General features: G+C 39.9%; 1 protein-coding gene across 3 annotated transcripts in view; it reads right to left on the bottom strand.

Moving 5' to 3' along the window:
* LOC115777799 (CD276 antigen-like) overlaps positions 1–13,682 on the bottom strand; it is a 34,299-nt gene extending 20,617 nt beyond the window's left edge. The window contains exons 1-3 of one of the 3 annotated variants that reach the window (XM_030725789.1): positions 13,547–13,682; positions 6,156–6,494; positions 1,585–1,617 (exon numbers count right to left, since the gene is read on the bottom strand). In XM_030725789.1, the coding sequence (XP_030581649.1) occupies positions 1,585–1,617; positions 6,156–6,390 (268 nt within the window). In that variant the 5' untranslated portion in view covers positions 6,391–6,494; positions 13,547–13,682. Of the gene's footprint in view, positions 1–1,584; positions 1,618–6,155; positions 6,495–7,633; positions 7,764–13,546 lie in introns of those variants that run through there. The other 2 variants (XM_030725787.1, XM_030725788.1) reach the window with 2 other exon arrangements.
* Between the last annotated feature and the right edge of the window lie 1,117 nt (positions 13,683–14,799).

Raw genomic sequence — 14,799 nt, 5'->3', positions numbered from 1 at the left:
AAAGGAGGCCGAGGAGTAACTAAACATGTGACACCCAGAGCAGGAAAGTGCAGGAGAGACAGGAGAAGAAGCCATGCTGGTAGTGAGTCGGCTAAGGGCTAAGCTACTAGCTGAGCTAAGCTAGCGAATTTCTAAAAACAAATAAAGTGAGTAATGTGAATACAGGTGATTCAGCAAAGAGTATGCTATTTAAAGTAGGTGAAGATTACACTAAAATATGTTATTATCCAGATAAATCGAGTTATACAGATATAACAGCTGACAGCAAAACACCGTGCTCCGAAACAGGAACAGGAAGTGATACAATACCGCAGTGAGAGCCAACACCAATCCACCGTCCCTGGTTCTTTTAACCAATCCGACTTGAAAAAAAAAAAAAAAAAACACTCAGCTGTCATTTTACTGATGAGAAAGAGAAGCGGAAATAGCTGCAGTTGATAAGGTATGTTACAATCATCTTTAATAGTGAACAGTCATTGGTTATGCCATTGCTGTTTATTTAGGAGCATTTGGACCTGGAAATGGCCTCAGACTTAAGGACCGGATAGCATTCAGCTTCATGTCATGGATGCTGTGCCAACTTTGTTTTATACATCCATCCATTCACCTCCGTTTATCCTGTTCAGGGTTTGGGGGGGGGGGCTCTGGAGCCTATATCCCAGCTGTCATAGGGCGAGAGGCAGGGTACACCTGTACAGGTCGCAAGCCTTTCGCAGGGCCAATACAGAGAGACAGACAACATCCACACTCACATTCACACCTATGGGCAATTTAGAGCGGCTAATTAACCTGACCCCAGTAAGTGCATGTCTTTGGACTGTGGGAGGAAACCGGAGTACCCGGAGGAAACCCACACAGACACAGGGAGACCAAGCAAACTCCACACAGAAAGAGTGAGAGGTCCAGGCCAAGGTGGAATCGAACCCAGACCTTCCAGATGGAATTCTAACTGTGCTAACCACCGCGCCACCATGCTGCCTGACCTTTATTTTACAGGGAAAAAAAGTACTATATTTTTTTATGGTTGAAAAAAATGGACTGTTAAATTTTTTATATCAGCAGCAAACCTGATTAAAATTTTCAAATCAAGTATCCATCTTCTGTGTGTTTACTACCACATTTTAAATAACCTTATGCTAAATGTAAGAGCTGATAGCTAAATAAGTGCCGTTTCATAATTATGTGATTTATAATCCGATTATTCGGCTAATCGTTTCACTAGTTGATGGCTAATTGACTATCAAAATAGTCATTAGTTGCAGCCCTAGTGTATATGCTACAACCCTTTCCCCAGCAGCACTGTGTATGTTCACATATTTACAACAACAGGTATGAAACTATATCATAATAACAGGCCACAACATCCGTCAGATTTAAAAGATCAGTCAGTCTTATGGCTGCTAATGAGGTCAATGACATCAAAGTCAGGCTGAGCATTGATTTCTCATCTGTCATTACTGTGAGAACCATAAACCTTACTGACATATGAATAAACTATTTATGTTAAGTTAAATATGTTTGATAGATGCTGAGGCTAACAGAGGTGCAGCTAGACAGATTACAGATTTAGGCAGTGACACTCACCTGGAACCTCTGACCGGTTTTTGAACAAATGTTCTGAAAGGAAAGACAAATTTTGTTTTGTGTTTTCACAGTGGATCATTCAAAGCATCTGTAACATCTATGGTAAACAAAGTAGATGCTCTTTCAAGTCTAAGGTTTTATATATCAGGACATAAAAAATGATCTGGTCATTTGCAGGTCCTAAATGGAGGTAAATACAACCTCAGGTGAACAACGCAATTTACGCTTTACTGCCAACAGTATTCACTCACTGTCTTCACACACAGATGAACCTGAGTAACATCCATCATTAATCCAGAGGGTTTAATATGATGTGGGCCCACCCTTTGCAGCTATAATGGCTTCAGCTCTTATGGGAAGTCTTTCCACAGGTTTAGGAGTGTTTATGGGAATTTCTGACCATTCTTCCAGAAGCACATCTGTGAGGTCAGACACTGATGTTGGAGAGAAGGCCTGGCTCACACTCTCCACTCTAATCCATCCCAAAGGTGTTCTATCAGGCTGAGGTCAGGACTCTGTGCAGGCCAGTCAAGTTCTTCCACACCAAACTGGCTCATCCATGTCTTTATGGAGCTGCTTTGTGCACTGGTGTGCAGTCATGTTGGAACAGGAAGGGGCCATCCCCAAACTGTTCCACAGAGTTGGAGCATCAAACTGTCCCAAATGTCTTGGTATGCTGAAGCATTAAGAGTTCCTTTTACTGGAACTAAGGGGCCGAGCCCAACTCCTGAAAAACACCCCCACACCATAACCCCCCCTCCACCAAACTTTACACTTGGCACAATGCAGTCAGACAGGTACCATATTTTACGTGGCCTACCACTTCATGGCTGAGCTGCTGTCGTTCCCAATCACTTCCACTTTGTTACAATCCCACTAACAGCTGACTGTGGAATATTTAGCAGTGACTGGACTTGTTGCACAGGTATCATCCTATCACGGTACCACACTGAGCTCCTGAGAGCGACCCATTCTTTCACTGATGTTTGTAGAAGCAGTCTGCATGTTTAGGTGCTGGTTTATACACCTGTGGAACACCTGAACACCAGGAGCTGACTGAGCTCCAGTGTGACAGCGACACCAGCATCTCTCTCTCAGCTTTTTACCAGTATCATGCCAAAAAGTGAATTTTGGCATTTGCCACAAATCATATATGTATCTCTCATGGATGATATCAGTTTATTGTGAGTAAGAAGGAACTCTCCTGAAAAAGGTAGAAGCTGCAATCGCGTATTGGCAAAGTGACTTTTATATATTCTTTAGTTATCAGGTAAAAACTCCTTTTTTCAGAGATCTGGCCAACAACAATTCTAACGTCACAGCTCTATAACGATAGTTGATGTGGCCAAAAAGGACTGAATTGATTATAATGTAGATACAGTAACACAGTCGTAAAGGTACTTGCAAAACAGGTCATTATTTTATTTATGAGACCTTCATAAATCCTGCTGACTACAGTCTACTTACAAATATAAGCAGAGACATACATCAGCAACACATAAAAACAGCTGGATCAGATCAAGTTTCCAGAGATGAACAAAGAAAATGTTCAGCTTGTTTGGTTCCACGTTTGTATGAGCAGATTTTCTCTATTCTGAACTTAAACAAGAACTGCTGAGATCCAGACTGAGTGACTCCGCCTATGTGATATTTATGCATGTCTCCCACTGCTCTGGAGCCACACCTGCCCCGTTTACCTGTGTGCCCTTCACATTAGTGTCAGTAGCTCACCTGTTGCTCTGTTATCAGAATTACAGAGCTTTCTGCTCTACATTTGGTTACTTCATGTTTGTTTGCTGCATGGAAATGAAACTATTAAATAATATTTATATGCATCTTTGATTCTTTAAAATAACATCAGGGACTGTTGGCCGTCGGGCACTTTCACATTGTCAAATCTGGCCCTCGTTGAAAAAAGTTCAAACATCCCTGTACTAAACTAATGTACATAATTTCCCTCTCACACACATTGCTATGTCTGAAGCAGCTGTGCTGCCTTAAGCCTGTATGTGTTTAAGGGATCATTCACAATTATTAGCAATTTCCAAAGCGTACAAACTGTACGACCGGGGGGGGGTGGTGGTGGTTAACATCCAAGGTACGCTTTTCAAATTGTTAGAAAATATTGGTCAGAACTATGTAAATTGAGCACTGCTGCCTGACTGCCAATGCCTGTGGCATCCACTCTCCTTCACTTGTACACCACTGCACTATATAAAATGAAGAAATGACTGCATTATTGTAGCTACATTATAATCAGTCCAGTCCTTTTTGGCTACTCCTTATAGAACTGTAATGTTATATTTGTAGTTTTTCCAGCCCTCTCAGCACATCTCTCAGGAAAAAAGACATTTTTAATGTCAATGATCATTTTTAAACTCATTAATAAAAAATATATTGAAGTCACTTTGCTAAGAAGTGATTGCAGCTTCTACCTGTGAAAGGAGTGTTTTTTGTCAGTCAAAATGAATTGATACCATTCATAAGAGATGATGTTTGAGATATGCTTGACAGATTATAGGCCCACAAGTCACTTACAACAATACCAGCAATAATTTTATATACCGGAAATCACTTTTTGGTACAGAACGGCTATTCAGATGACAAATCTCCACTGCCATGCACCATGCAGTGTGGCTGCATGTACATTTTTTGCACATGCAGTGCAGTACACTTTCACATTAAAATTCAAATCGTTATTGCCCGTTATAAATTCTAATATATAGGTTTATCTGTTAATAACAGGGTGTACCCTGCATCTCACCCCATTACAGCTGGGACAGGCTCCCGTGACCCTGAACATGATAAGCAGAAGAGAATAGATGGATGGATTTTTATCAGTGCAACAACACAATAATTTAATAGATAAGAAAAGAGTATGTTTGATACAGAACCGCGCAAGCGACATGGGCGAAGAAACAGAGAGATGTACTTTTGCGAGCTCTTGTTCTGTAGTTTTTTAATACTTCCTATTCCATTAAAACACCAAAGAACCAGGTGAAATTAAATGTCATGAAAAAAGATCAACATTTTCTTTGTTCACTTTGGGGGAAGGGGGGGTCTGAAAAAGAGTATGCTTTGTAAAATGTTGATAAATATGAATGAACCCTAACCCTTTAACATAGAGCATATCATGACAACGTATTTGTGCAAGCGCCCTTGCATTGCTGTAATTACAGGAAAAAATTTCAAATGGTTTCTGAAAGCTTCACAGCCAATGTTTGGTTATTATGGCAGCTGACCCACGCTGTTGCAGGAAGCCTGCAAATCCACTCCTCCATTCATCTACAAAGGTGGAGGTGTGGAAAAATGCCAGGTTTTCCAAACTTGTCTGCACCGACAGGTTCAGTGTTGAACTTTGTCTATCCATCCATTCTCTTCTGGTTATCCTGGTCAGGGTCGCCAAGCTTTATATTTTCCTAAAAACCACAGTTTTATCTTCCTGTGTTTCTGTAACTGTGACTGGATGGCTAACACATGGGAACCCACAGGAGACCCAAGCTCAACTTAGCGAGATGATAACCAGCTTCATGTGAATGCTTATCCTCATTGCTGAAGTTACAATAAGAGAATCCTGATACGGCTGGATGACGTGACGGATCTATGTACACAAAAGATCGTGGAGATTTTGACTAGTCACTACCTGATAGTGTATGCTAACGTCATATCCTTGTTCCGCAGTGAGAATTAATCCAGGTTCCAACATGTTCCGCACAGCTTTTCTCTTAGGTCATTCACACCCAACCTGTCATGACCCTGTGCCCCACCAGTGGGGTGCGCCCCACAGTTTGAGAAACACTGAAGTAATGCTGTAAAGAAGAGTGGATCAATATTCCTCCACAATGATGTGACAGAGTTATCAATGCTAAAGGCGGTTCTACAAGCTTCTGAATCAACTTAGTTCTTCACACCCTGCTGCATTTTGTCCTTGGTTTTTGTTAAATAAATGATGACATGGTGTAATAAGTCATGTGTTTTTATTCAACTGAGGTTATAAATACCTGCAGAACACCTGATTTTTTATGTCCTGAAAACCTTAGGACTGAAAGAAGATGCCCCCCCCCCACTACAGATGTTGATCCACTGTAAAAAATAATAAATAAATAAATAAAACATATTTGTGCCTTTAAGAACACGTCTTTTAAGGACCAGTCAGGAGAAATCCCAGGCAAGTGATGATGTCAGTCATGTCTATATGTAATCTGTGTAGCTGCACCTCCAGCAAACTGCCAAAAGCTTTTAACGGAGGTGCTCAGACTCATGCTGACGATCATCTGATCATTTATGTAACACTGTCACGTGTTGTTGTTCACCTGAGGTTCTGTTTACCTGCTCAGGACAAGATCATTTTTATGTCCTCATATTTAAATCCTAGAATTGAAAGAGGGTGTATTTTCTCTTTCACATGACTGCAACTGAGTGAACACAACATCAACATTAAAGGAATAATTAAACATGCAAAAAAATCTTTATGGCTCATAAATTTTGAAAACCACTTGGTTTAGGAAACAAATGGGTAACACGAGTGCTTAAAAGGTTTTTCAGGATTCTTTCAGAAATAAAATACTCACCAACAACAAGTTTAATGCTGACTGTTTGTTCTGACTGCAGACGAGGAAACGCACAGGTGTAGTCTCCACTGTCAGCCATCCTGGTGTTTCTGATGATTATGGAGGCGTTACCAAACTGCAGCTGGTCTGGGAAGTGTGAGATTCGTCCTTTGAACTGCTCGTCTTGACCTGAATGCCCGTTATTGTAATGAACGCCAGCATCATACATGAACACTTCCTTTATTTTTTGATCCATCTTTCTCCAGTCAAACAGCTTCTGTACAACGCTCTCCTTGGTGCTGAGGGAGCAGGGCAGGATGGCATCACTTCCTTCTGAAACGACCACTGTGCCTCCTGGACCTGAAAGACAAAACATATCAATCATTGTTAAAGATAATAATCATTTTGCTCTCTAATAACAGGGAGCAAAATGGAATGCTTATCACCTTCACTGCTCTGAAACACCAGGTTGCAGTCATGTTAGTCAGCAGCCAGTTTATCTTTATTTCCTTTAAATAATTTTAGTACATTTAATCAAACATACGCTATAAAAATTCTCCATGCAGACACCCTGAGACCAGATCTATTTACATCCAACTTTGAGACCAGCTTAAGATGTGTGGAACATTTTCTCCATTTATGAAAACACTTCACCGCCTTTTTCTCCAGCTTCAGATACAAACTAGAATTACTGACTTGCACTCCTTCACTAACCAGTCAGGTCACAGTTTACAGACCGGTTCGTTTATGTGATGAACAATTTAGGAGATGGGTACCAAAGATCTCCATCAGTGATTCAGTTTCTTACAACACATGAAATACGGCCATCAGCTCTTCTTCAAGTCATGACTTACAGCACTGAATAAAAGTCTGAAGTGTTTTGGACCAAGTTAATAGTGTCCTCTGACCTTTTTGATAGAAAGTGTCACTTTAAAATTTGACACTATTAAACATTTGGGTCAAATGCTGTAATAATTAGTGTATTTTTGAGTTATGAATGAGGATGTTTTATCAGGTCGCAGTGAAAATGGAGACTCACAATGAGATCAAAAATTTAATATTTTGGATTTTTTTCAGTTATTTCCTTTAGTTTTTATTACGTGTTGCAGGCTCTGTTGTTGTGGTGAGACAACTAATCTCAAATCATTAATAAAAATACTCTCTGCATGCAGTGTGTAATGTTACTTCACACCCAAACACACGACTGCCTCCAAATCACCATAACATCCTGTCACCCTCTCCTCTGCTCTCTGTAGCCACAGCGCTTTAACCTGGCCGACCTCACAGTACCCAGCATACTGTTCAGCATTCTGGACTCAATTTTGTAGCACTAACACATAGTTTTCATATACATATTATAGATAATAAACAAACCGCTGCAAAGCCATGCCCTGAGTAAAGTATTTCCTGTTTCCAGCAGATGTCTCGGATCACTGTGTGAATGCTCGTCCTTTCTAGCTCATATCTGTAAGCTAAGGTGTAAACATTGGTTTCCTTACCGTGTTCGTTCCCAGTTACTGCATAAATCAGAAGAATCAGGCTCAGACTCCGGAGCACCGAATTAATTAAACTCTTCATGGTACAGTTCGCTATGGTAGCTAGCTTTTAGCCGTTAACTGAGACTAAAACTTCCGGTGTCCTTTCCGATGCACGAACCTTCAAATCATGCGTGCTGTCCTGGGATTTAATGTGATATTATTACAGTAAACTTGACGTGTTTAACTTTAGACCGCAAAACCAAAACACCACTCGACAATACTGGAGACAGGCGCATTTGTCCTACCCAAAAATTAAACTATAGAGGAGAAAAATACTTGATTTTTAAATCTTTAACTCGCGTGCTTTTATTTTGAAGGCGCCACATGGCGTCATGTCCCTGTGCTCCCCCCGCCCCCCCCCGCCCCCTCTGAGTGTTTAGGAGACGGAGACAGCGGCAGGAGTCAGAAACTCTTTGAATGAGGTGTAATGTAAAACGGTGTGTTGTGAATGTTGCTGTGATTATGGCTGTTTGTAACGTCTTGTTGTTAGTTTACTTTCATATATAGAAATCAGATCTTTGTCAGTCATCTTAATCCTGGGACGGTCACTCGTCCAGTATTTAACTGCTAACTTTGTTAGAAGTTAGTTAAACTCATTTCAGTACACTGCCACCACCAACGAAAAAGCTGAAACAGCAGCAGGACTTATGACTCAGTTGAAGCGATGAAAGGTGAAGAGACTGAAGTTCAGACGAGGTCTTAAATTAGGTTAGTGAAATATGTATTAGCCTGTTATAATTTTTAAATATGAAACTAAACAATTTTATCATGAGAAGAACTGATTCAGAGAGAGGAGAACCAGGTGGAGCTTCAGGGTGTGAGGTCAGCTTTAAAAACCATATTAATTATAATAGATCCAGAAAGAACAGGTGAGGACTGATGTCAGGTTGATTTTTTTTTCCACGATACGTTTTCAATAATGTTTTCATTATTTCCACAGAACTTATAAGAGTATGGGTTAGGTTATGTTTAGGTTGCCAGGTGCAGTACAACACCTCACTAGAGTTGGTGAAATGCTTCTCCATAGTGACCAATAAGTGGATTTATTTTCTCATTTAGTATAAAATGAGCCACCTTTAGGTTCAGGAGCTGAGCCTCATCTCTGAAAACATTTTGTATATTTAGGAGCAGCAATGCAGCACAAAGGAGATAGGAAGAGGAGAGGGTGGTGCAGGGCTCCAGGTGAGGCCTTAAAATAAATGAGTGAAAACTTTTACTGTAAGGGTCAGGTGATGCTATAAACAGAGTTCACAGCGTATAGGATGTAATGTATACATCTTAGGGCTGGGCAATAAATCAGTAATATATATTGCAATAGACACGTGATCAGTATAGCTTTTTTTTTTGTTTGCTATTCTCAGAGTATTTATGGATCTGTCAGGTTTCTGATATGTGTCCCCCCCCCCCCAATAATAAACTCAAGTGCTTACTTTGCACTTTAATGTGAGTTTTCTCACATTAATATCATTCTGGATAATAAACCTCTTCATGAACTGAATCATCTCTAAACTTTTCAGCTGTTTTAGACAGAAAAATCTTTTTCATTTAATTTGAAGCCTTATTTGAACTTTTGGACAGAGGCCATTTTTATTTGCACATTATATTTTAATTTAAAAATTAAATTGCATTCACTTTAATATGAATTGTTTATTTGATCTTTATTGTGATGGTCACAATGTTAAAATACACTGGATTTGTTTCAAACTTGGATTTTTATGGGTCGTGATGTTAACAGGTGGACAGGCTTGAACAGGTGAGTTAAGATTAAAATAATCATTGACTAATCAATAAACTAATTGACAGATTATTCAACTACCAAAATAATCTTTAGTTGCAGCCTCATACAACAGTGATAAGAACAAAAGAAAGTATATAAATGTAATTTTAGAAGGTAACAGTTTCAAAATGCTGCAGTCAAACAACTTGCAAATGATCTCAGAGGCACTTGAGAACATGTTTAATGAGTATATTGTGGTGTTTGCAGAAAACAACTTGATTTCCATTTTCTATGTATTTTTGAATATCTGCTGATGCAGCAGTGATTGTGGCCATATTTGTATTTCTGGGATGTCATAATTTTAAATTTCTACAGTCATATGATTTTGTTTCATGCAGTCATAACCATGTACTTAAATATGATTGTATCTAGGGGTGTGCGATAAATATTGTCTGCGATAATACCGCAATTGCCATGTGCAAAAAACATTACTGAGTATGCTGATGAGGAAAAAACAACAATCAAGCGCCTCGGCTCCATGCATCATCAGGGTTTATACAGGAATCCTAGAGTTAAATTTACTACCTTTTACTACCTTTTTTTACTACCTCTAAAATATTTTACTACCAGGACGAAATCGAGCAGCAGCCTTTTTTGGGGCAGCGGTGGATTCACAGCACTAAGCCATGTAAGATGATCGCCCATCTCTCACCAAAGACAAAACTTTATTCCACTTACTTGAAGGTGTAACTGTGACTTTGTCTTGACTAAGACCTCATACACATTAATATTCCAAACACATTTCAAAAAGTAGCACAGTGGGTAGGCGCCTGTCTTGCAGCCGGTGGGTTGCCGGTTTGAGGCCCTGTCCCTGCACTGCCTTGTGTCCTTGGGCAAGACACTTAAACCACATTGTCTAATGGTAGCGCTGGTCTCTGGCTGCATGACCGCAGATGCTCGTCTCTGGATGAGTGATCTGGAACAATCATTTCGTTGTGTGCCTTGTGCGCACAATGACAGTGAGTTGAATCCATCTAAATTTGTTTTTTTAAGAATATAAACAAAATGCAATGAAATTCAAGTTTCACAAGCCGATTATTTATTTTCCAATAAAATATTGGAATACTGGTTTGCTGCTGAGGTGTGACAGCAATACTTGTGCTCGTAGCTGACCTTGAGGTTGCAGTCGCAGTGCTTTGTGTAGCACCAAAAAATAAAATAGGGATGTGCTCCCCACGCGCAAATCCGCTGCTGGTGAATGGTGGATGCTCAGTGTCATTTGACACACCGTTTCAGGTCAAATTTATATTTTTTTCTGCACACTTTACAAAACGCCTCTCGATCATTCCCCATGACCGGCTTAACCCTCTGGGGTCCGGGGTATATTTGGCCATTTTTGACTATTTTTGGTTTAGCTTCATAGTTGACCTTAGAAACTGTTTACCTTGCCTTGTTTGGTATAATTTTTTTCCAGCACGACCTCATGTGTGTGACTGTATAGTTATTCTTTCATTTTGACATACTGTATTAACACATTGGACTTACAATCACATAAAAACATAAAATCAGAGCAGAAAAAAATGTAGATTTTTCTTTTACTATAAAAATCAGAAACATGCTTAACGAATTATTTTTACAATTGCAGTGCAAATATAAGTTGTAAATTTGCAAAACTTGTGTAAAAATATAGTAAATAAAGTTAAATACAACTATTCACATTAAAATGCAGGAAAGGCCTCAGGTGTTTTTGTGTACAACTATTTGCAGAGCAATCAGGACTCACATTAAGATGCTACACAAATTATTTATGCCACCTCAAAAAACAGTTTCTGTCCTCCACAAGACTGAGGGGCCCATCACAGGCAAAACTTGCCAGTAATGTCTCCTTTACCACTTTTTCACCTGCTCTGCAGCAGTCAAATGCACCCAAATGCATCGTGTTACCGCATAATTTTCTGATTGGTTGATTTTTCCACCAATAGGAAAGGGGTTGTCGGGATTTTTTTTTTTTTTTTAGCGAGCACTTCCTGTTAGCGAAACTTACATTTTCGCCGTTTATTTCCGCACAGAACGCGCATCGAAGGTGAGGACAGTATACAGGAAAAAGTATGACGTAAATTATTGGGCATAACTCTGGTTCTACTTGGCCTATCAACGTCATTTAAAAACTGGTACATAGTTTGAAGTCTGCACTTCCGATTCATGGCAGCAGTGTCCCGATGCTACGTCATCTAAAATCGGCGATGTCATTTTGACGCACCAGCGCGTCCGTGTACTCCAGAGGGTTCGAATGCCGGGTCATCGAGCCAAAGTTGTGAAAACTACATTTTCCCATGACGAAGCGCAAAATGACTCCGCGCATGCGCACAGCAGATCGGACAGTGGAACCGCTCGTCAACAACGTCAGCTCAGGTCCTGCTGAGTAGTTATATTTCTATACAGATCTTATAGTTAAACGAACTTAAAACAAAAAGTCTGCATCAATGGAAAAGTCAAAATATATTGAAGGGGTGATGAAAAATTTACTACCAAGTCAAATTCTGTTTACTACCTTTTACTAGCCTTAATTTGACCTCATTTAATTTACTACCTTTTACTACCCCGCGGCAACCCTGATCATCTACTTTATGCTTTAGTATAGGCTGCTGCATGTGTGCATTGAGAGCGCCCGTACTGTGCACTAGCATAGCTGCATGAACAACACACCTAAAGCTGGAAATGAGTGAACACACCGCGCCAGGGGAAGAAATTCAGACATCGCCAGCCTCGCAGTCTACTGCCCTTAATTCCCAGGCGAGGAGGTGGTTTGCAGTTTGCAGAGTTTGTAAGAAAGCGGACAGCTCGACATCTAACCTGTTCCATCATCAGCGAGTATGACGAATATGAAGAGTTTCAGGAACCCGCCGTCCAGGACAACCCTAAATCAGCTCAGCAAACTTTAATGGAAGATAATGGCTGGCTGGATGGTAATATCCTTTAAGTTAAAGTAGGTATGTTAACAATCACTGCGTCATAACCCAGCGACGTTTGGAGCCTCGGATAATAGGCTGAAGTGGTCTGCCAGAAAGCAGGTTTCAGATCAGATGAAGGTGCGTCGTTTCTGTGATTTATTTTGCTATAATGTGGGAATCCCCCTGGCCAGCCTCCTTATTGATTTTTCTCTTTTTTTTCATTCTGTCAGGTCTTCTGTATTGAGCGATTTCTTTTGAAAAGTTTTTCTATTTACATTTGTCATGATGCCCAGGACACTCTTGAAAAAGAGATTTTAATCTTTAATCTTTCCTGGTTAAATAAATGTTAAATAAAATAAAATAAGTTAATAAAAATAAGTTAATGTCTCAAAAACACTGATTCTTATATTTTACCAGCCTGCACTTCTTGTACAAACACACTTTTAAATAATGCAAAATATCCTTTATTGTCATTATCGAGAAAATTAATATCGAGATATTAATTTTTGTCAATATCGCACACCCCTAATTGTATCTAGGTATCATAATGCATTTGACTTATTTAATATTAGCCAAATGTTGCATTAACCATTTCAAACTTGTCATTTTACAAAGAAACATTGGGCATGAACATGGTGCCATATGCTTCTAACAGCCTGATTATATGCCTGTATAGTGTTGCTTATGTTGTGATTCACTTTAGTTTGTATAGAACATGAAAATCATCACAAAGGCTCTCTGTGGTGTGTTAAAGAGAACACACACACACACACACACACACACACACACACACACACACACACACACACACACAGCTACAAAGACATCTAGGTCTGGGTTTTTTTCCACCTTGGCCCAGGCCTCTGTGTGGAGTGTGCATGTTCTCCCCGTGTCTTCGTGGGTTTTCTCCGGGTACTCTGGGTTCCTCCCGCGGTCCAAAGACATTACTGGGGTTAGGCTGATTAGTCACTCTAAATTGTGAATGTGAATAGGCTCCAGCGCAGATGGCGTGACTCCAGCGTTTTAGTACATATGTTTGGATTGCATTTTGCTTTTACTTTAATTTGGCTTTATTTTCTCTTCTCTTCTCCATAGAAACTCTAATCTTCCTACAAAGTCTGATCATGAATCAAACAGTAATCAGATATTTTCCTCCACTCATCCAGTTAAAGTGTGAGCAGCAACAGCGCCGAGCCGTTATTTTACCTTCATCCTCCGTTCTCCTCCGTCCTGCAGGCCATCAGTCTCCGCTCAGGTCCTCTCACAGCTTCTCCCTCATTCATTTCACATCCACACTTAAATAAAACTTCTCCGCCATCATCCGCCGTTTTCGCGCTGCCGTTTAAATCTCTTCTTCTCTGAGTTTGGGTGACAAACCACTTCCTGGTGCATTAGCGCCACCTACCGGGCCGCATTATGAACAGTCGATGGTACAGAGAGCGGTGTCCTAAGGTAACTCAGTACATGTACTCGGCTACTTTACTGTAGTACAGTTTTAATAATAGTACTTTAAGTATTTCTGTGTTGTGTTACTTTACAGATTTCTGTACACCTCCATAAAGAATATCAGGTTACTTTGAATTACTCACTGTTATTTATTTTTTATTCAAATACAGTTCAGACCTGTTAAATTCACATGTGAACATCTTTAAAGACTCCTCAGTAAAACATTTCAAGTATTCAGTATCAGACAAAGTCACTACTGTACACTTTAGTTTCAACCACATCAGTCTCTCACACAGAGGATTGTTTCACTTTGAGTTTAAATGTCAGCTAACATAGAAATCTTTGAAGCATCATTTAAAGATGAAAGCTTTTATTTCTCTCTATATGTGCATATGACTCTGTAGCTTATTTATAGACATCCATTGAAAGGACTCATGGGGAATAAAGGACAAACTTATACTAACCATATAGGTGGGATAACACTGTTACGTGTTTCCTCTGAGCCATCAGTGCTTCCATTGATTGAGATGGTTCAGCATCACTCTGGAGTCAGCAGAACATACGTCCTGAACCTGTGAGATATAATTTAGCCTGGAAGGCTGTGGTGAAAATTGTGACCAGTTTCTAAAAGGAAAAAAAGGTGATGCAATTCCTTCCAAATGGGAATCCTGACATTAAACTTTAAAAATGTATTATTCACATTGTCCTCTATCAGAAACCACAGGCTAATAACCAGAGTCCAAACACAAGTTAAAGAGCCATAAAAATGACCCAACAAGACTTTTTCAAGCTTTTTTTGATGCGTGTTCCTCTGTTGGCCTGTGAACAGCACATGCAGGTTAATGTTAGTTAAACAAGTGTCCAGGGTTCCGGTGACGTCACCTCCAGAAATGGCAGCTTAGGCTAGTTGCTCCTCCAAAAAATCCTAAACCGACCCCCATAACTTGCCAAATATAACAAAACATGAGTAAAATGGAAGCGGCAAGGGGGTCCCGAATGGGGAAAAGGGACGG

The sequence above is a fragment of the Archocentrus centrarchus genome, unplaced genomic scaffold (assembly GCF_007364275.1).
Source record: "Archocentrus centrarchus isolate MPI-CPG fArcCen1 unplaced genomic scaffold, fArcCen1 scaffold_76_ctg1, whole genome shotgun sequence".
In the NCBI taxonomy this organism is placed as follows: Eukaryota; Metazoa; Chordata; class Actinopteri; order Cichliformes; family Cichlidae; genus Archocentrus; species Archocentrus centrarchus.
This window is presented reverse-complemented; position numbering and strand designations above follow the sequence as displayed.